At 52.8% G+C, this 21,495-nt stretch overlaps 1 protein-coding gene across 1 annotated transcript; it reads left to right on the forward strand.

The window, feature by feature from the left end:
- Positions 1-16,573: 16,573 nt before the first annotated feature.
- HOXA13 (homeobox A13) lies at positions 16,574-20,695 on the forward strand. The gene is made up of 2 exons (XM_075558244.1): positions 16,574-17,587; positions 18,219-20,695. Exons 1-2 carry the CDS (start codon positions 16,672-16,674, stop codon positions 18,461-18,463), a joined length of 1,161 nt encoding a protein of 386 aa, XP_075414359.1. The 5' UTR covers positions 16,574-16,671; the 3' UTR covers positions 18,464-20,695.
- Positions 20,696-21,495: the final 800 nt, after the last annotated feature.

Here is a 21,495-nt window from a genome sequence, read left to right on the forward strand (position 1 = left end):
CCCCTCATGGGTGGGTGAGAAGCTCCCTGTGCTGCACAGGGACCATTCCCTCAGAAGTCCTTCAACGGCAAGCAAATTGGAGCATCCAGAGGGAGTCCAAGAGAACCCCTTCTCAGGCCCCGAACTAAATGGGGAGGTCCCTCCTCATTTGGCTTTGTCTTCAGAACACAACACCCTGGCATCTGAAAAGATGAAATAAAGCCCCGGATTCCCAGCCCCTGGGCTGCCTAACCCTGCCCCTCAGCTCCGATTTCCCTCCACACTCTTGCAGCACAGTTGGAAATTTGATTTGCAATCTTTACTGTCCAGTCCTCAAAGGCTCGGCCTGCTTCCTCTCCCAGGGACAAAGTCTCCTGAGCGTCCTGCCTCCCTTTGAGATGACCCCCCAACCTTGCCTCCTTCACCAACTGTAAGTTTTTCTCCCCCACCTCCTGCCACAACCTCCTTCTCTAATTAAGCTGCAGCCCGGGTGTGAGGAGGGAGGGGGGAAAGGATTCCAAAGACTTCCGTGCTGCAGGTTCTGGGGGCCGACAGACTCATGGTTTTTGCGAGGTGTCAGCCACGCTGTGATCATTAAACCCCACCTTGGAGGTGGGGGTGGGCAGGGATTTTCTCGTGGCTGTTAACCTGGAAGCCAGCTACATCTTGTTTATCAGACTTGGTTTAATTCAGCTTGGTCAGGTTCCAAGAGTCAAGGTGGAGATTAAAGGCAGTGAAGAATCCAATTAGCTGGCCAGTCTTCTCTAAACCCAAACCTCAGGTCACAAACGAGATCAAAGTGAAATGATTTCTCCACAGCTCTGTTCATTAAGGGGAGGGTGGGAACTCACACTGCTGGTCAGGGCTCATTACTGCGATTGGCATGTTAAATACAGTATCTCCCCCAAATTACATGTTCCAGAGGAGGGAGGGAGAAACCCAGATTATCTTATGTGAAGGCTCTGTTTGGGCTAATAGAAAACAGAAAGCAGAAGAATGAGCATATATCCTTGTAGGAAAATATTTAAACAAGGCCTTCACCCCCCACCCTGTGCCCGCCCCCCCCCCACCTCCACAAGAATACCAGATCTGGAAACTACAGTTGGCCATGGTCATTCCCCGCCAGAGAATCCCTTCTCCAGGGAAGGAAGGGGGCTAAGAAGTCTAGGTCTCCCTGATTGACCTGGTCACCCCTTTTTGAAAGAGCCCTCCAAGACTCAAGGGGTACAGATGCAAGGAAGATTCCCACCCAACCCCCTCAACACACACTAGTTGTTCCAACAGCCTAGTCCAGCCTTCCCTGAGCCCCAGGATCCAGACAGTCTCAGAAGAGAAACCACCCACTATGTCTGCAGTCTGGGTCTCAAGCAGCAAGAAACAATTCCTGAGCGTGTCTGGGTTTCTGTGGGCTCTTTGGATCTGGCTGAGAGTAGAAAAGGAGGGATCCAGGAAGGCCCTGAGCAGCTACACTTTCCATGGGGAGGATCAAATGTTGGAAGGCTGTGACGGGCATTTAGAAACTGGTCGTTGTAGGAGAGCCAGTGCCCAACAAGTTCCCATCAGGAGCAAGAGAAGAGCAACAGGACACAGGCCCTCCTCCGTGTCCCAGAGCACAGATGTTGAACCGAACAAAGAAATCCACAGTAGGACTCCATGATTTTGTCCCCCAACCCCTCTGCTGCTGAAATTCTGCTCAGCTGTTCGGGCAACCAGGAACCTCCAAGTTATATGCGTGTGGATTACTGACTCTGGTCACCATTTCTTTCTTGGCTCACCTGTGGGTCTCTGAAAACCACTACGGAGACCCTCCCAATATTGTCTGGGAGCCAAGTCACCTGACTCTGGAAGCCCGACCCCCTTGGGTGAGGGGAAGGTGGACGAGAACAAAGAAGACCCAGCAGGTGAGAAAGAACAATAAAGGCAGACTCTGAAAGCTTTCCTCTGGATGGATCTCCCGCCAGGACCTTGCACCCCCCACTTCCTAAGGGCTACATAACTAACCCTCTCTCTTCCTCAAGGTTTGGGGAACCCTGGGCAACCTCGTTATGCACTCCTGAATTACAGGGGTTTGTAACTTTGGGGTTACTGCCACCCAGAGACCTCAATAGGTCCTAGGCCCTTTGTTTCCCTTTTCAATCTCTTTTTATAGTCGGGAGCCTGCACCCTCAAGGCGGAGTTTGGAGATACACATTTCAGGGGCTCACCCCACCACTGGTGAATCTGAGAACCCAGGACCCCAAGACCAACGGAATGGGCTGTAACCAGAGGGATTCTTCTTGGATGATGCATTTTGGAGCAGGAAACAAATCGTATCTGGTGGTTTTTGTTTTCCCTCTTCTCAGCACGAGTATTTCCGTCCCTGGGATTTCGTCAACCTTACCAGTCTGGGACTGCAACAGCCTTGCCAGGGCCCCCCAAAAATGCGCCCTGGATCCCACACAGATCTCCTTACTGCCCCACAGCACACAGCCAGCACACAGTGTTTCTGGTTCAAGTCAGAGTCTCCTAAAGCGAGTTTCAACATCCGCTGGTTTCCAAGGGAGAAACGAAAGAGGACAAGGCCTGAGGCAGAACGTTGTCTCAAGGGTTAAGCTGGGAACTTGTTTCGCCGCCGGCAAAAGATCCCTAGGGAGGGCACCCCTGCCCCCAGCTCCCGACTCAACTCTGGAGGCCTTGGGGTCGCTAAGCCAAAGGCTCACCCTGCCAAGCACCAGGGCTGAGCGTGGCCCTGGCCTCTCCTTGCTCTTATTGTCTCCCTCCGCCCCCTCCCGCCCCCCGCCCCCCGCCCGCAAAAAAGCAAGAGTTGAAATGGAAATCGGGGGAAGCTGGAGGCCCTCTTGGCTTGCAAGCAAATGCCATTGGCGCTCTGAGTCTCGCCACTAGTCCTCAAGACTCCCCAGTCTCTTGGGGTGCAGGACCTATACCCGCTGCAGGAACTCAGGGTCCAGGCGGGAGGTACCAGCTCAAGACCTTACAAGGCTCCCCGGGTGCCCTGGCGCGAGTCTGGAAGCGCAGGGGCAAGGCCTGGGCTTGGCCCGCGGAGCAGACATGCCTGCCCGGGGTTGGAGGCGGGAGCCCCCCTCCCCCGCCCCATCCCAGCTGTCCTCCTGGACCCGTAGCACTAGGGACCCAAAATAGCCAGTTCACCCTGGGTCAGCTTGCGATTTCGACCCCGCACCCAACTCCAGCTAAGGCTGGGTCTGAGCCTGGCAAAAATTGCACGCGGGGCCCAGGGCCGGGTCCAGCGGTGGCATTTCCGTTTGGAGGGCCCTAGCAGTCGGGATTTGGGAGTAGGGGACGGGACGCAGAAGTGTCCCGAACAGGTCCAGAGCTGGGATTCTGCCCACACCACTGGTCCTGGCGCCGAGCTGTCTCCGAGGGCCCCCAGCCCCGCTAGGGCGCTAGGGCTCTCTGTCTCCAACTGGCCCTTGAACCTGACACAGAAACCGCTTGGCAGATAACTTCGAACAATCCGGGAAGGGAAAAAAAAAAAAAAAAAGAACACCGCTTGCCGCCATAAATGTTCCCAATCACTGTCCAACGTCTTCCGGCTTCTCGTAAAGGTGCCCGGGCCGTTTACAGTAAGAGCAGAATCATGTTCGCGACTGTACGACATAATTCTCTCCAGATTCACCGCACCTCCCCCGCTCCAACTAAAGTTTTTCACCCTGGAAAGCGGCTAATGCATTTGCACACATTAAACATCTTGAACATATAATTACTGGCTGCAGACGGCTGGACAATAAAATATCTAGGCTCGATATTTTTGGAAATCTTTTGCGACTGGTGTGTGTGTGGGGGGGGTGAACCACTTTCTAGGACTTCAGCCTTTATTTATAACACCCACATCCACCCCTACCCCCCACCCCCGCACGTGCGGCCACTTCCAGTCCTGAACTTTGGGGAAATGGCTGGCGTGGGGGGAACCCACGGGAGAGAACAGAACGGGGCACGAGGCAGTCCGCGAGGGTCGCCAAGGCCTGGGGCCCTGGAGCCGCCCCTGTACCTGAACACAGGGAGCTGGAATAAGGAGGGGGAAATGTTCCAAGCCTCAGGGGCCACCTTCCTCATTATAGGAGCGCAGATGGAGTCCTCAAGGCTCAAGTCCTCAGCCACTGAGCCCGGTGGGCGACCCTCTCCCTACACAAGGACTAAAGAATGTGAATAAGGCCCCATCTCCTTCTGGCTCACAGAATGAAGCGTCTTGAGAGGCAACCGTGTGCTACCTTGAGAAATCTGCTGGAAAAGAGAGCTGGCTATTTGAAGTATGGAAAACTAGAAAAAAGAAACTCGATATGATTATTTACTCCTGCGGACGCCAGGGGCTCTTCCACTTCCCTGGAGTCTTAACTGCCTGGTCTGTAAATGGAGATGATCATAGCAACCTTGAGACCTACTTGGCAGGTTGTTAGGAAGGAACGCTTTTCAATTGTTTTTATTGCAATATAACTTCCATACAGTAAAGCAGACGAACCTTCCATGAACAGCTCCCTGGATTTTTATGTATTTCTACACTCATGACCCACCACTCAGACAGGGTGGGCAGCAGTACCAGCCCCTAGGATATGCCATAAAAAGACACTGTAACTTCAGGCCAAGATGGTGTATCTTCACAAGATCGAGGTCAGCACCCCTGTCAAGTGTTTGGACTCTCCTGACCCTGGGAACAAGAATGGACAGACCAAAGACCTAGGGAGAAGCTACGAGGGGCTAGGGGGACCGCTGGTGTGGAAGGGCAGGGCAGCTGGGGGGGGGGGTTTACGCACACACCCTCAGTCATTCAGCGGTTGACAGGAAAATGAGGATGAGGCTTCGGTGTGTTTGTGAAGCAGGGGCATTCTCCTGTCACCGTGGATGACTGGACAAAGCATGGTGGCACATTTATTCCCAGGCTGGAATATGTCCATGAACAGGGGTCCAAGAACCTCTCCCAGACAATATAAATCTGAATTGATGCCTATAACGCAAAGTCTGCTTTGATATGCCCAAGAATATCCCAGAAGGACAGCGGGGTGGGCCATGAGATAAATGAGCCCATATTTTCTGAAGAGGGTAACCCCATGGCTAACCCTTGCCATGGGTGGACATTGCATAGACTCCAGGAGAATGCATGGGGTGGGGGGAGGGAATCTTCACCTCCTCCCTCTCCCTTCTATTCTCGCTGGAAAAACTCTCTCCAGCCCCGAGTGCACACAGTGCTTACCCTCATGGTAACATGTCACTCTGGATTTGGATCACTACCCACCCCACCCCAAAAAAGACAGCCCAGGACAATTCTCTGTGACAATTCTCTGTATTCTTTCAGAACATTCTGCTCAGTTCCTGGTGATCCCACCCAGTGGAAATTCAAGATGACCTTGTGCACCTCGGCACAGGTCCACTGAGGCCTGGGTTCTAGATTTCCAAGAACCTGCCCAGGAATTGGCTGTCTTGCCTGTGCAAGGAGATTACCATGACCACAGCCACCAGCCCACAGTCTGGTTCTCTGGATGAGGCAGCAGTGCTTGGGGGGAAATGATACAGACACTGACCAAGACTTTGGGCCTCCAAGCCCTCTCTGGAGCCAGGGGAAATTGCAAGTGCCTCTTAGAATTTTTAACTATTCTGTCTCCAGGCTGTAAAAGCTGGGCTTGGGTCATTAGCCCACCCTGGGTGTCTGCCTCCGATCCCATTTCCTCAGTCCTCTTTGGAGCTCCATGTGGTGGCCCCAGTCTGTCCTCAGACAGCAGACCTGGGCAGAGGTGGGAGGGAGTCGCTGGCTCCTCCCCCCCTCATCCCCCCACCCGCTGCTCTCCCAGACCTTGGACTCAGCAGTGTCCCCCAGAAGACGGCAGAGGAAACGCGTTTACCACCTGGGCGACCTTGACTGCAGCAGATTAAAGTTTAATCCGAGGTGTGTGCTCAGCCTCGCCATGTTCTTTAAACACATCAAAGGTCATAAAAAAGATTCCAATGGGTGATCCCATCCGACTCAGCCTGCAGGGAGCCAGCGTGTTAGTCTGGTGGGTTTTCAGAGCCAGGATTTGGAGCGTGGGACAGGGAGGGAACCTAAGAAAAGGGGGCGAGGGGTGGGGGGTGGAGAGGAAGGTTTGTTTTCGCACCGGAATGCCAGACTTTAAAAACAAGGAAGGGGAAACAAAGTCTCAGGCGGGGAACAGATAGCGCCTTTCCATTCCCATTAGCTGGGAAGACATCTAGTGGGAAGAGGTAGAAACTGCATGGCGTAGGCGAACATCCTCTCCCTCTGCCGGTCGCTCCCAGCCGCTGGGGCTGCGGTGAGGTGGGGCGGCCCAGGTTGGGGCCCAAAGGCCCGACTGTCCCCCAAATTCCGGCTTAGCCCAGGGCCGAGACCCCATCTCCACGTTGGAGATAGAAAAACTCAGCTCTCATGTCTGGGTCCTCTCTCCAGTCTGGGTCCAGGTCAACCCACCCAAGCACTTGGGGCCCCAGGTCCCCGCACCCCGTCAAACCAGTCCTAGGATACCCAAGTCCAGAACGGTCAGGATCCTGGAGGGTCCGCCCATGGACCCTGAGTGACTCTGAGGATCAATAGGTCCCCAGACAGACCCCGTACAAAAGTCAGGTGAGACAGAAGCCCTGAAACCACCCCTCTGCGCCGCCAGCCTTTTCCACTCCCAAGCAAAGGGTTAGAATCCTTCAGGCTCTTCAGGAACTGCTGGAGCCGGCCTCCCATCCGCCCTCCGCATTTTCCAAGCACCTCTTCCCCCAGGGCCACCTGCAGGGCCAGACCTTGTCAGGTTGCTGGCTGGAGTCACCACAGAGATTGCCTAGCTCCAGGGGGGAAATGAGGCTCCTGGTGTGGGGTGCAGTCTGTTACCTTACCAGACTTAGCGCCTGCTTTTCCACTCACTGCCATGCCGATGATACTGACTCACAGTGACCTGAAGGGACAGGGTGGAGTAGAACTCCCCCTGTGGGCTTCTGAGACACTACGGAGGTAGAAAACCTCATCTCTCCTCCACGGAGCAGCTGGTGGTCTCCAATTGCCGACCCTGCAGCTAGCCGCCCAATCAATTCTTTTTTTTAAACATTTTATTAGGGGCTCATACAACTCTTATCACAATCCATACATATACATACATCAATTGCATAAAGCACATCCGCACATTCCCTGCCCCAATCATTCTCAAAGCATTTGCTCTCCACTTAAGCCCTTTGCATCCCAATCAGTTCTTAAACCCCTGCGCCACCAGGGCTCCTTTCGGGAAGTCCCACGTGGCAGCTTCTCTATAGGTCCTTGTCAGTTGCTTAAAGGGGATGGGGGAGCGATTCTAAGCTATCCCTCTCCATTTGTTGTTTCAGTCTATCATCCTAGAATTGGATGGGAAGAACACCAGGCATCCAAAGAGCCTTTTCCAAAGGGCACAGCAGGCTCAGGCTCAGGTGCACAGCCCACACATTAGATGAGCTTGGTGGATCCTAAGATTTCTTGGAGCCCCAACTGGGATCCCAGCAGAGGCCCTGGGGCTCCGCTGATAGTCTTTCCAAGCCTGCTGGGCTTGGGGACTGCAGGGGACAGAATGGCCTCTGGCATGGCTCTATTTCTGGCCAGGGCTCTGAGGAGTGGCCTCCTGCCTGCCTGGCCTCCTCATTCCACCCAGGACACCACTCTCATTCCCTATCCACATGCCTCCAAGACTTAAAGGCTCACTAGTTCTCCGGGAGCCCTGTTCTTTGATTGTGTGTCTACACTCCACCGTGGAAACTAAGTGAAATGGGTGGACAAAGACATTCTAGACAAATGCCTTGACGTTGTTCTTGGAGACATTAGCCAGTCCTTGTTACACACACACCAAAGGGCATCCCCAAAGAACTGGAGGGGTTATGGCTCCTTCTGACCCTCCCTCCCCCCACCCCCTTCACCTACAGAGATGAACCTTGTCCTGAAGGCAAGGAAACTCCCTTAGGTTTATTGAATGGGCTACAGAACTCGAACAGCAGGGAAGGGTCGGTCCGGGACAAGCAGTCAGAGTAAGCATCGTTCACCTTAGGGAATAAAAACCTGAATACTGCAAAAAAGGGACCTGGAGAAGCCACCTCACCCCACCCCCACCCCCACCCCCTGTGGCTCTGAGCCATCCGGGGTTGGTCGGTGTTCTTGGAGCAGCAGTGAACGCCCCCAACCATGCCCCACCCAAATGCACGTCTGGTAAACCCCGCCCCACCGCTCAACCCACCTAGACAGACCCTCATTGGACCTGGACCCCACAGTTGGTGCAAGCACAGGCCGCCGCGGGGACGGCTCTTCCTGGGGGACAAAGGAGTCCACTCGCTCTCGGTTACATCAAATTACTTTGCACCAGCCGAGGCTCCCATGACCCGACGTAACCCCACATCAGGTCCTAGAAATATAAAGAAATATGACCTTTTAAAAAGTGGTTGAGAGCAGGTAATTACTAGCAGGCTCCCTGACTATTCTAACTCCGCGCGGGACCAATGCGGGCGCAACCCGAGTGCGCTTGCTGAGCTGCCGGTGGGCAGAAGTTCGCGCCCGCATTTAACGCTCGACTTCAGTGGGTTTCTCCAAGAGCAGATTCGGGTTTCTCCAAGAGCAGATTCGTTTTATGTTGCTAAAGATATCACCAGGAGACTTGCAGTTTAAGCGTCCCCAACTCGCTCTCCGGGGTTGGGGGGTGGGGGGGCAGGCTTTCCGCAGCTGCACGGAGACTTGACTTCTGCGCCAGTAAAACGTAGGCCTTTTTTGGGTGACCGTGGCTTGTGTTTTCACGGGGAATAATGAGTTCGTGGCTTCTTATTTTTCTCCTTCCATCGCTCCCCTCCTCTTTGCCTCCTACCTTGTCGGTAGCGGCTCTTTCTGCTTCTCTTCCCCCTCTCCAATTTTCTGGATTGTGCCGACCTTAACCCCGCGGTGAACTCCAACCTGCGACCCCGAGAGGAGACAAGGGAGTCTGGACCCCAACCCAGTCTCTGGGCGCTCCGCCTGGGGCACGGTCGCTTTGGCTAGCGTCCTGCAGGCTGAAGGAAACACAGGGCCGGGACGGGCAGGAGCTTCTGCCCGGTTACAGAAATGTACATGAAGTTTGTGCACAGAATTTCTCGTCTTGTGTAATTTACACAGCCCTCTTGAGCTTCACCGAATCGTTCTTTTCTAATGTCCCGGGTGGTTATATTTAACGTAAAAATCGTCGCAGATACTTCACAACTCCTCAAAACGGGCAATTAAGAAACCGTAAACAGCCCAAATACAAAATAACCCAGTGCTCTCTGTAGACTTCAGACAGGCGCGCTGCATCCGCTCAGAGAAGTGGGGCTAGAACTAGAACGTGGTCAGTAAGGAGCAGGGCAGGACATGGCAAAATCCCACGGGGTAGTTTGCCATTTTAAGGACGCTAAGGGCGCTTTTCGATTTTCGTTAAATCGCTCCTCAGAGTTTGCTGGGGAGGATAGTGCTCACCGTCTGTTAGGGGCCCCAGTGAAAACAAAATGAACCAGCAAGTGCTTGTAGTTAGTCTTCTTTTTCTTTCTCGCTCTTTTTTTTAATATCCAACCACTGGAAGGTTTTTAAAGAAAAGTATTCAGAGTTCTGGTTGTTTTTTTTTTAAACTGTAATGAGATTATCGAGGAAAATCTAGCACAAATTTTCCTTTAAGAGTTTAAGTCCTTTGAAAGCTATTTGGGGATTTGTCCTAGGGGAGAATGTGTGCCCGAATGACAATGACAAGTCTTCCTTGGCTCACTCAGGACACAGAAAGGGCCAGGCAAGGCTTCCTCTTCCCGAATCCCCAGCACAATGCGGCAGTGAAAACTGCCCAGTAAAAGATGGCTCACTCACGGAATGAAGTAAAACATATCCCCTACACAGAAGTGTTGTTTATAAAGAAGAGACATTCAAATTTTGAGGCAAGCAAGATACAGCCATATCTCAAACTCTTTTATTAAAATTCTGGTTCCCCGGATAAATGCTAACTCTCTTTTCAGATTGAGTCTGGAGCAAATAACTCCCCGCTCTAAACGCAGCAGCTCTTCTGCCCTCAGAGGCCAAAACAATCCTCGGCAGATTTACCTTCGAAATCTTAGGTTGGAATGATAGGGGGTCTAGAATTTATTTTTAAATATTCTAAGGTGGGCGGGGTGAGGAATGGAAGAGAATAACAAAACCTGAAATGCACAAATTATAACAATTGAATTGAGACGTTAGGTATATATGAGTTCATTTGGCAACTTCCATAATGAAGATACATTTTTTAAACCCTTGTGTTAGGCAAAGGTTACAAAAAAAAGAAAGAAAGAAATCATGCCTGCTAGGGGGCTCTATCAAACCACCTTCCCTTACATAGCACTGAGATTATCCATTTAATCAAGCCATTTCCAGCAACACCAAAAAATCACGATCACTTTTCATTTCTCCTGATCAGCCATCCTATCCAACAAACTGCATTTCCCGACCCATAAACTGAGCATCCAAACCTGAGTTTGGTGGCTGATTAATGGAGCTTCCGTACTCAGCTCTCCTGACCAGAGTGCAAATACCCATAAAAACTAATATCAAAAGTTTTTATTGAGCCACTTTGTTTCCCTGAGCCTTGGGCCGAGGGGCGGGAGCCGAGGAGGCACAAAGCCATCTCGGCTGCCTGGGTGAGCTGTGCCGGGTGTTTCGTGCTTCCAAAGGAAGGCTCCCTCCGCTGGGGGCTCCAGAGGCTCTGGCTGGCTCTGGAGAGGAACCCAAACCAGGTAAATGCCAGGGTGGGGGGGGGGAGGTAGGGGGGTGGTCTCCACTGAGCACAGGTGTATTTATTTACCAAGCCATGTGGGAGGAAAAGGTGGGTGGTAAGAAAACACAGAGAGGCTTGGTGGGCAGACAGCAACCACCTCCAAGTATGTTACCAGGCTGGTCCAACTAGGCTAACATTTTCTTGTTTGTTTCTCCTCAACACTTTCTATGATGGCTCTATGTCAACCAGTTCCAGCTCAATGTCCACCTTATGTACGTGTGTGTATCTGGTGTCTGAACATGTGTGTCTATCAAGGCCCAGGGTTAATTAGGGTTGCAGCATAGAACATGCCCATAAACGTCCTGATGACACCTCAGTGTGTACTTGAAGGGGTTCCCTTCCTCATGGCTGGCTTTGCTGGTGCATTTCAGCGGTCCGTTTTGTGCATTTTAAACTTGCAGCTAGTTTAGCGCTGCAGGAGCCTCCAAGGTTCCCGGAAGAGGTGGACAGAGGGGGTGGGGTGGGGGTGCTGGCTGCCTGACCACCGGGGGCTCTGGTTTCTGGTGAGAAGTAAAGCCGAGACCAGGTTGACTTGCCAACTCCCATTTCCTTCCAATGCTCCCATGTCCTCAGGACATTGTTGACATAAATGAATCCCCAGCTCAGCACTGGTTTCCTGTTTTGCTGAGGGCATGAGCACCAAGCTAGGGTGGAGGTGGTCAGTGGCAGTGACAGGCAGTGGCAGTGTCAGATGGAGAAGTCCCTCCCTAGTCCCCTTTTTCCTTTCTCGGCTGATTGGAACTCCCCAGCATTCTGGGGAGGTCTCTCTCAGGGCTCAGGGTGGGGATGGGGGTGGGGGGGCAAGGTAATCTTGCAGGCGAGTGTACCCCACCACTCCCCCAACCATCCACAGACCAAGAGATGATGCTTCCTGTCCAGGGGCTGAGCCCTCCTCTGAATTCCCTCTGCTTCTAACACTCCCACTGGTATTTCAGGCAAAGAAGGAAGAATTAACATCCAGATCCCACCAAGGGCAGACCAGAGCACCTTCCACCATCAAGGTAGGAGCCACCTCACCACCTTGCCCAAGCTTTAGAATCATTCCACATTCTCAGAGCCCAAGTTGGTGTGTGCCTCAGACCGACTGGACCAGGGTGAGTCCTGCTAGGGACTGGCCACAGGATACACACAGGGGGAGAGTGGCTATGCAAAGTAACCTGGGGACCTCTGACCAGAAGTTCAAAACCAGCAAGGTGTCTTTTCTCCCTGCCCATGCACTCTGTATGGTAAATGTAGCGAAACAGTCTTCCCTGGATGTTCCAGGTCCTCTCTGTGTGGTGGTAGCCTTGAGAGTCTGGTGCCAATAGGAACCAGGAGGCCGGAGGGCGAGTGAGTGGCCAGGCAGACAGATCTTGGGAGAGCTACTTCTCCACAGGCTCCTGAAACTCCACAAGGAGATGATCTTAAAGGTGTGTCCATGGTAGGTCATCTCCTGCAATTAGTATTGGGACACCCCAGTGCCAAGGGGTTACCCACCTTCTGAAACCCTCCCTCCAGCCTAGGGCCTTTGGCTGCCCTAGGGTCTTACTACTTCAGATGTAACAAAGCCTAGAACACAGCTTGAGAAAGTGACTCCAAATTTCCATGGCCCCACCTATTGGCTGACCTGAGTTCTCCTTTTCCAGAAAGAAAGGGTGCTTCAGTCCCCCAGGAGAGTTGGGGGCAAACCTATAGTGCCACCTGACCAGTGGCAGTCAGTCGCCCTCTCTGGACTTGCTGAACTGAACTGCGTCTTTCCCAGTCTAGTGACTTTGGGTGAGGAGATGCCAGGTTGTGGTTGTGGAGGGTGCTGTCCTGCTTCTGGCGCTCGCTCTCTTCCCTGGCCATCCTCAGTCCCTCTCCCAGCGTTTCCTCACCTCTGGATCTCTCTCTGCCACCAGCGATGGGAAGGAGAGGGTTAAGATGTTCTGCGAATGCAGCTTGTAAAGCAGCTTGGATACATTAGAAACACATGAATATCCTGAAATACAAAGTGTCTTTAAAACCAAGCAAGGAATGTTTATCCTGATGCTGGAAGGATGGGGCGAAATTGCCAGGGAGCAGTGCTGACAGCCCCCTCGGTGAAAGTGAGAGCAGGTAAATTTCATTTGCTAATGAACATCAAACTTGATTAAACCCTGGTTTCCCTTTGTCCTCTTCCCCTCCAATCCCCAGGAACCCAGGGTCCCAGGGCCCAAGCAGGCTGCAGAGTTCTCCAGCAAAGAAAAGCCCAGCCAGGGTCTCTTTCTAGATGAGGAAGCTTGAGGGCACCCCAGCTCACCCCAGGAATTAAGAGCCTCATCTGCAAGGGATTTTGGAGTGAGGAAAAGGAGCCAACAACTCCCAGAACAAAGATGCATGCTCCTGGGACTGGGAGGGGGGGGTGGGAACGGACTTGAGCAGGAGCTTCGGGCAGAATCTGGACTGTAGCCACCCTGCCATGCTGTGCCCACTGTTTGGATCACTTGCTCCAGAGGCTGCTGCTGCCACCAGCAGATCCCATCCAGGTCAATGCCCAGACTCCCCTATTCTGGTCCATAAGGAGTTCTAAGGATAAAAATGGTCATCGTTGAGATTCAAGTTGATAGACACCTCCCTGAATTCCCTGAAGAACTCCCGAACCTGGTCCACAACAAAAGTAGAGAGATGGCTTGGTTCTGAGGTTCAGGCCTCCATGAGCTAAGCAGGGGAAACTTTTATCTTGCCACTGGAAAGAGCCAGAGCCCTGGGAGGGTCTGTGCTTGCTGAGTAGAGCATGTTCACCCTTCATTGCCCTCCGACCTCTTTTCCCTCACAGTGAGTGTGTTGGTGGCTCTGCCTGGCCAACAAGGAGTCTAAGAAACTTGCACTGAGAACCACAAATGAATCTCTTATCTCCGTCTGCCAAGGATGAGAGAAAGAAAGAAGTTCTTCTTGCTACAAAACAGGCAGGAATTCTAGAAACTCAGATCATAATTCTTCAAGCTCATTTCAATTCTCCAAACCATCCCTACTGATGAGTAGCTTCCACTCAGTAGTTAACAGGGCCCGCAGATAGTTCAAATCAGAGAAAGTAGCCTGGGTACTGTAGCCGTGGCTGGGAGAAAACTCGCTTGGGATCCATCAAAATTCAAGAAGGCTAAAGTGAGGATGTCTGCCTTTAAGTAGCTGCATCTTGAGCATTCAAGAAGCAATGAGGAGTACATGTGGAGAAGTAAGAAAATATTCCGACTACTGGGTCACCAAAAGAGCTACCACAAAGCTTAATCAATGACCCTGGGAAGGTGGCACCCAAACTAGGGAGCAAATCCCAAATCGAGATGCAGAAGAAAGCCTGCCCGCAGCGCCATCCCTCACATACAAACCTGTTTGTGATTCCTCAGCAGAAAAGACGCAATCTTGTCTCACCATTTTTGGTGAAGAGGGACCAGGCGCCTTCAGCGAGCTGTGAACCTGGGCCCCTTCCAGTGCGCAGCGTGGGGCTTAGGCTGGTGGAGTGAGAGATGGAGGGAGGGTTCTGCTGGTTGCCGTGGCCCCGCGCGCGGGGGATTGCGCAGCAGCTGTGCCCTGGCCAGAGGGAGCTGGCATAGGCGCCGGCCTGTGGGGGCTTCTTGGCCTGTTTTCCTCCCCCACCCCAAGGCTCTGACTGAAAAACAGAAGAAGGCTTGAAGCCCTGCGGAGAGTAGGGCGGGGGCAGAAAGAGAAGAAGAGTCAGTTAACACCGCCCCAAATGTCCACGGAGACAGCAAAAACACTGGGCAGCCAAACGGAGCACAAAAGGAGACTGCCTGGGCCATAGGGGAGGTGGCCAGTAAGTCTCTCCAGCAGCGGCCGCCATGGTCTCTGGGTTTGCCGGGCAGTTCTCAGGAAGGCTAGATTGCAACTTTCAACTTGACCTTGGCCTCCAGCCCTGTCTGACCCTGTATGTAAAATAGCCCTCAAGGCCCCAGGAACTGGGGCCTCGGACCCTACTTGGTCTCTTTGTCACTCTGAGTTTTACAATGCCACTTGGAGGGAGGAAGGGAGACTGGCGGGGCTGGGAAGCGAAAAGTCAAATGAAAATCTGGTCCCTACAGAGTTGCTTAGTCTGCAAATGGTCAGGTTAAGGAGCTGGTAAATTGTGGCAAATCAATATTTACCTCGAGCTGCTAAAAAGACAGGAGGACATGGACACTGTGAAGATGGGTAGAGTGGGGGACTTAAAGGACAGGACACACACACACACACACACACACACAAGCCCCTGGATCAGATCCGGCCACGCCAGAGCACAGCCTCAGAAGTGAGTGGAACCTGCAGGAGGCCCCGGGGACTGAGTGAGAAGCTCCGGCAGAGGTGTACGCTGCTGTCCTGAACTTAAAGTCGAGGAGGCTGCAAACAGAGAGGAGAGGTCAAGTCCAAGCCTAGTGGCTCAGTCCAAGTCCAAGAAGCTGCCCAGTGCCTCTTCCCCAACCTGGACAGTCCTGCGGAATGCACCCACTTTCGCTTTGAATGCATCTTCTTCCCGTTCTGGCCATCTGACCAGTTCAGAGCTGCTGAAATCGGAATGCGACTAAGTGGGCCTCAAAGGCGCAGGGTCCCCCATTGAAAAGGTGGCAGTTTCAGGAAGGAGTCCTGCTTGGCTCTTCCAGCACCAGCACGGGCTCCCAACACACACACACACACACACACGCACTCGCACACGCACACGCACGCTCAGGGAAAGGTCGCCTTTTCCAGGCGGGAGAAAGGAGAAAGGGGCCGCGGGCTGATTCTTGGGAAGAAGCCAGCCGGAGACAGCTCATCCTCTCCCGGCTTGGACGGAAGGTGGTGATGTGGCGCCAAAGAGTCCCTGTGCCCTGTCCCTAAGCGAAGAGAGGCAGTGGGTGCCCAGGTGGGGGGAGAGTCAGCTCCCAGCTCCGGCGCAGGCTCTGGAAAGCCGCGTGAAGGCCCCGAAGGGAGCTAGAGCCTCGCTGCAGGGCCTGTTCTTCTTAAACCCCTCTAGGACGGGCCAGCCGGACTGGAGATGCTGGCGCCGAGGGGTGGGGGCAATTTTGCGAAGGAATCGCTCCTTGTCAAAAAATATCTGAAGGAGGAGGAGGAAAGGAAGGGTTGTTACTGGGTCCGAAGTGAAGAATAACAGGGTTATGTGTTTGTGTATGTGCGCGTGTGCTGTGTGCGTACGTGTGTGTACGCGCGTGTCAGTGTTTCTCCGATGAGTCCTTCTGAGCCTAAGGTCCCAAGTGCGAGTGCATGAAATTGTCCTCCAACACTGGAGACCAGGAAGGAGAGGCGGCGCCAAATACAGCCCAAGCTTTGCTAAGCAATGTCCTGGGGCGCTTTCGCAAGACCCGACCAGCACCACTGTTCGCCTGGAAAGAGACGCTGTCGAAGTCAATGGTCCGCGCTGGCGTCTGGCTGCAGATTGGCGCATACCTGCAAAGAAAGCGGCCTCAGAGGCCCTAAGAAACCCCCAGCCGCGCTAGGCCTCGTCCTCCAGCCCCATGCTTCCAAACCCTGATGCCCGCAGATTTACCTGTCCTGTGCCCACCGCCTCGGGTCTCAACCTCCCCGCGCGCCCACATCCCCCTCCCGCCGGGCTGCGCAGCTCTGGGCCCCACTGGAATGGGGAGGGGGAAGATGTCCAGGTGCTGGGAGGCGGCATCCCTTCCTTCCCTGCCCGACCCGCCCTCGTCCCCCGCCTTTCTCCGGGGTGAACGGTGCGCGACCGCGCGGCCCGAGCTGGCGCGGCGCTGGGGACCGCGCGGGCGGCGACGGGGACGCCGGGTGCAGGGCGCGGAGCCGGGACTGGAGCCGCCCGCTTTGCATACGCCGTGGGCGGAGCGGGGGGTGGCCGGGCCAATGGGCGGCCGCCTGGCGCGACCCCGCGGGGCGCGATCCGCCCCCCTCGCTCGGGCCCCGGCCCCGCGCCGCGCGCTCTTCACTTCTTGGGGGCTTTTTAAAACAGCGCCACTGGGGTCTTCTCCATGCGGCTCGGGCTATGACAGCCTCCGTGCTCCTCCACCCCCGCTGGATCGAGCCCACCGTCATGTTCCTCTACGACAACGGCGGCGGCCTGGTGGCCGATGAGCTCAACAAGAACATGGAAGGGGCGGCGGCGGCGGCGGCGGCGGCGGCCGCGGCGGCGGCGGCCGGGGCCGGGGGCGGGGGCTTCCCCCACCCGGCGGCGGCAGCCGCGGGGGGCAACTTTTCGGTGGCGGCAGCAGCAGCGGCGGCGGCCGCGGCCGCGGCGAACCAGTGCCGCAACCTGATGGCGCACCCCGCGCCCCTGGCGCCGGGCGCCGCCGCCGCCTACAGCAGCGCGCCCGGGGAGGCGCCCCCGTCCGCCGCCGCCGCCGCCGCCGCCGCCGCCGCCGCCGCTGCCGCCGCCGCCGCCGCGTCGTCCTCGGGAGGCCCGGGCCCGGCCGGGCCCGCGGGCGCCGAGGCGGCCAAGCAGTGCAGTCCCTGCTCGGCTGCGGCGCAGAGTTCGTCGGGGCCGGCGGCGCTGCCCTACGGCTACTTCGGCAGCGGCTACTACCCGTGCGCCCGCATGGGCCCGCACCCCAACGCCATCAAGTCGTGCGCGCAGCCCGCCTCGGCCGCCGCCGCCTTCGCCGACAAGTACATGGACACCGCGGGCCCCGCCGCCGAGGAGTTCAGCTCCCGCGCCAAAGAGTTCGCCTTCTACCACCAGGGCTACGCGGCCGGGCCTTACCACCACCACCAGCCGGTGCCCGGCTACCTGGATATGCCGGTGGTGCCTGGCCTCGGGGGGCCTGGCGAGTCGAGGCACGAGGCCCTGGGTCTGCCTATGGAAAGCTACCAGCCCTGGGCGCTGCCCAACGGCTGGAACGGCCAAATGTACTGCCCCAAAGAGCAGGCGCAGCCTCCCCATCTCTGGAAGTCCACTCTGCCCGGTAAATGGCACCCCCTTCTCCCCAGCCCCGGGATCCTTCTGAGCTGCTCCAGCTTCACCTCTGGTGCCCCCACCCCCACCCCTGCTGCCTCTCTCCCTGGGCTGTCCAACCCCAGGGTAGCTGGCGCTGCCCATACTGGCCCCTGACCTTTCTTGGGTGAGGGGATAGCTGGGAGGGGACTTGTGGGGACCCCGAGGCTGGCTTTCTGTGCCCCGCCCTCCCCAGCTCTTGATACCAGTTAAAGGATGGAAAACCGGGTCGCCAGACCGCTCCTACTTATTCTCTCCACCATGGTTTCCTTGTAGAAGTATTTAGTACTTGGGGCTTGGGGGCTATAGGACAGAGGTCCTGAGGCAGGGAAATATTGTCCCCTGAAGCTGGGGCTATTGGGCCAGGCAATTGGACTGAAAAACGAGAGCGAACTGGCCCTACTGGGATGGTCAGTGAAGCCCTGGGCCAGTGAAGCCCTGGGCCATTTCAAAACCTTGCCACTCACCCTCCAGGCTTTGGAGGAAAGCTGGATCTTACAGCGAGAGTGGCAAAGGGGAGCCTGGCACAGATAGCGCTGTCGCTTGGACTGGGCGCTCCCCTGTATCTAATCCCTGCATAACTCTTCTCCCCTGTCTTCCAGACGTGGTCTCACATCCCTCAGATGCCAGCTCCTACAGGCGGGGGAGAAAGAAGCGCGTACCTTACACCAAGGTGCAATTAAAAGAACTTGAACGGGAATATGCGACAAACAAATTCATTACCAAGGACAAACGGAGGCGGATATCAGCCACAACGAATCTTTCTGAGCGGCAGGTCACAATCTGGTTCCAGAACAGAAGAGTTAAAGAGAAAAAAGTCATCAACAAACTGAAGACCACTAGCTAATGGATTAAAAATGCCAGAGGACAACTTGAAGAAACTCTTGGGAACTAATTGCTTTGCCCAGATCATAATAATAATGCTTAATAATAATGGAAGAGCCTGAAGGAGAAAGAGAAAGACACTGACAAGTCGCTTTCTTAAGGGGGGGGGTCCTCTTTCTCTATGGTGGAATCTACAACTTTGTTCTTTTTTTGTACAAAGCAAACGTTCAGAAATGGCAAAGACCGACAGAGCTCCAGCCAACTCCACCGGACCGGACCATTAAATGACAAACTCTAGAGTCAAACACCAACCCCCAAATAGACCGTTTCAGATAAGTTTCCAATGTACTGAAATCTTGTAAGTATTTATGTGACCGTTCTATCTTAGGGCACTGTGTTAGATGGTAGTCATCCGAACATTGGTTACAAAAGCAAGAGGCTGCTGTCAACATCTGCTTGTCCTTGGGTCACCATTCCTGTTGCATACTCCGTGAGTGCTCAGGTAAACCTTAGTGAAATCGCTGCCGCTGTCCTATGTTCTCCCTAACCTCTCATGTATAGAGAAAGTTCGTAGACTCATTGGTCTTGGTCCTATATAGTACCAGCTGAACCTTTTGAGGTTACGAGGGGATCCCCTCTTGGCGATACCCTCCTGAGAGTTATTTTTATTATATATAGCAAGCATAATTTGTGACATTTGGACCATATTTACTGCCCCGGTATCTTTTGTTTTTAAAAGATGTTGTTGTTTTTAATGTTGAAAATATCATATCACATTGGATGAGCCAGCGGATCCACTTTATGTCAGGTAGCGCCAATATTATGGATTTTGGTTGGAACCTAGTTCATTTCTATCTTCAATTTAGCATTTCCCAATATTTGTGAAACATTTTGCTAGAAGGAGGTGGGGAAAGACCATACCTCCTTTTTTTTTAAATTAAGAAAACTCAGAAGGGGAATTTATTCCCTAAAACATTTAGATGCCCTACACTCTATATTTTGGTCAATTAAGAGGTTAGTATTTTTTCTTGTTTATTATGTTATGAGACCACATTAGAAAGTTTAGGGATTCATCTTCAGAGCACATTTTTAATTAAGCAGTTATTTCAACCGGCACATTCATTTTGTTCCTAGTCACTATAAAATGCTATCCTGTAAATAAAAGACATTCAGCACAATGTGAAAATGTATTTGTGCACCTGCTTTTTAAAATAGTTCTAGTAGAAATGGAGGGGTGGGGTGAACCAACCTTGGACCTGTAGATAGTGTGATACAGTAGTTTTGTTCCGTTAATAAAATAGTCACTGCCATTATCATCTGAAGAAAATGCTCATTACTGTCCTACACTGCCCATGCACTGCACATAAAGAAAGGAGCAAGTTTGCCTTACACAAACCAAGCACCATTCTTTTCTTAATATTATTGGACTTTTCTTCCTCCCCGACCCTCTGACTTTTTTTAAGCTAAGGGACAAGTCCTCATAACTAAAATCCTAAAAAATGAGAAGTGCTTCAAGAAGGTAAAAGTGTTGTCAGGTATTCTGAAAGGGGTAAAAAGAAATAAGGAAGAGATAATATAAATTCCCAGGCTCTCTGTGGAAAATGAAAACCAGTTGTTTAGTATCAGCACTGCAGTGGCTGCCTTTTTAAAAAATCTGCTGTTGGGCCTGCATTTGTCTGATCGGGCAGGTTTTGATATTTGTTGAAATGACAGGACTAAGAAGGGCCTTAAACCTTGACCTTGACGGGGAAAAAAAGACAATTTGTGACCTTGACTTTTGACAGCTCATGAATTGGCCTCTATTGGATTAGTAGATCAAGGGCGCCACCTCGTGTTGATAACTTTCCCTATAATTCGTCAGCTTCCAGGGAATCCTTGACTTACTGTTTTAGGGACTTAGTACTGGTTTCTTTCGCTCCCAGTGGAGGAAATTTGAATATATGTAAATTATACATGTGCCTGTGTATATGTGACTATATCATATATGTGTATACATGTATGCATTTGCATATCCATGCTTGTGTGTGCTTGTATCTGTGTACGCAGGCGCTGTGTACAGTTATAGTATCGGTAATTGCTGATGACCCAAGATATTGTAATTTAAGGTGACTTCTCAAGTTGGGGTACAAAATGTGCTGTTCATGATGAAACCTCGCTCCTTGTCTTTCATGGCCACGTTTGATTTGTCTGCACCATGGCTTGCTCTGCCTCCACTGCCTGAGGACCTATTTTAAAGCTTTACAGTTTTTTATAACAGTCTGAAAGGTGTTCTTAAATAACCACTTTTCTGGCTCTCACCTCCCCAGGTGGTCTACCATCCTAATTAGAGTTCTTGGGGAGTCTTAACGGCAAATAAAAAGTTCCGGCTGCCTGGGTAACTGCTAGAGTTCTAGAGTTACATTTCAGAAATTCAAATAAATCCACCTCTTGAGAAGCTGGTATGGACAGCTTAAAGCTCTCACGTCTACAAAAGGGCCATCATCTGAATGCAGACGTTGAGTTAGCCTGGATAGCTCAGAGCGGGGCTGCTCCCAGGGCACTGTGCAATCGTATGTCCATATTTACAAACCTCCCATTTGATTTGTGGGAGAAATGCAGAAATCTGATACGAGCAACCACCAAAAATTTATAATAATGATTATAGCAACTACTGCTTATTGACCTGTAAGGACACATCAGGTGCTGTATTCAGAGTCCTAAATAATATATATATATTTAATATGTACTTAATGTACAGACAGGGTAATTTTGGAGAGGGCCTTATTTATGTTATCTGCATACTTGTAAGTATACAGACTTTAGTGAAGCCAGGGGCCTGAGGTTGCAAAATTCTGAATTTCGGGTTAATCTTCTGTGCATGATTGAGGCAAGAAGAAAGTGATAGTGAATTAAAGAGCCCAAGTCATCGTTTTTTTTATTTTAGGAAAAGTAGTATTGACTGGGTTACAGACCTGGTTGACAGAATCTGCCCTAAAGACTTACAGCCTCTTTTATAGATGGAAAGACTCACAAAAAAGGTCTCCAGACAAGGAGGTTTGTCACATATGTGGCCTG

The sequence above is a fragment of the Tenrec ecaudatus genome, chromosome 9 (genome assembly GCF_050624435.1).
Source record: "Tenrec ecaudatus isolate mTenEca1 chromosome 9, mTenEca1.hap1, whole genome shotgun sequence".
Taxonomy (NCBI): domain Eukaryota; kingdom Metazoa; phylum Chordata; class Mammalia; order Afrosoricida; family Tenrecidae; genus Tenrec; species Tenrec ecaudatus.

Bases quoted from the DNA above. Each gene is read 5' to 3' on its own strand.
- HOXA13 (XM_075558244.1), top strand. From the start codon at position 16,672: ATGACAGCCTCCGTGCTCCTCCACCCCCGCTGGATCGAGCCCACCGTC. The intron at 17,588-18,218 runs GTAAATGGCACC...CCTGTCTTCCAG, and splicing joins CTGGAAGTCCACTCTGCCCG to ACGTGGTCTCACATCCCTCA.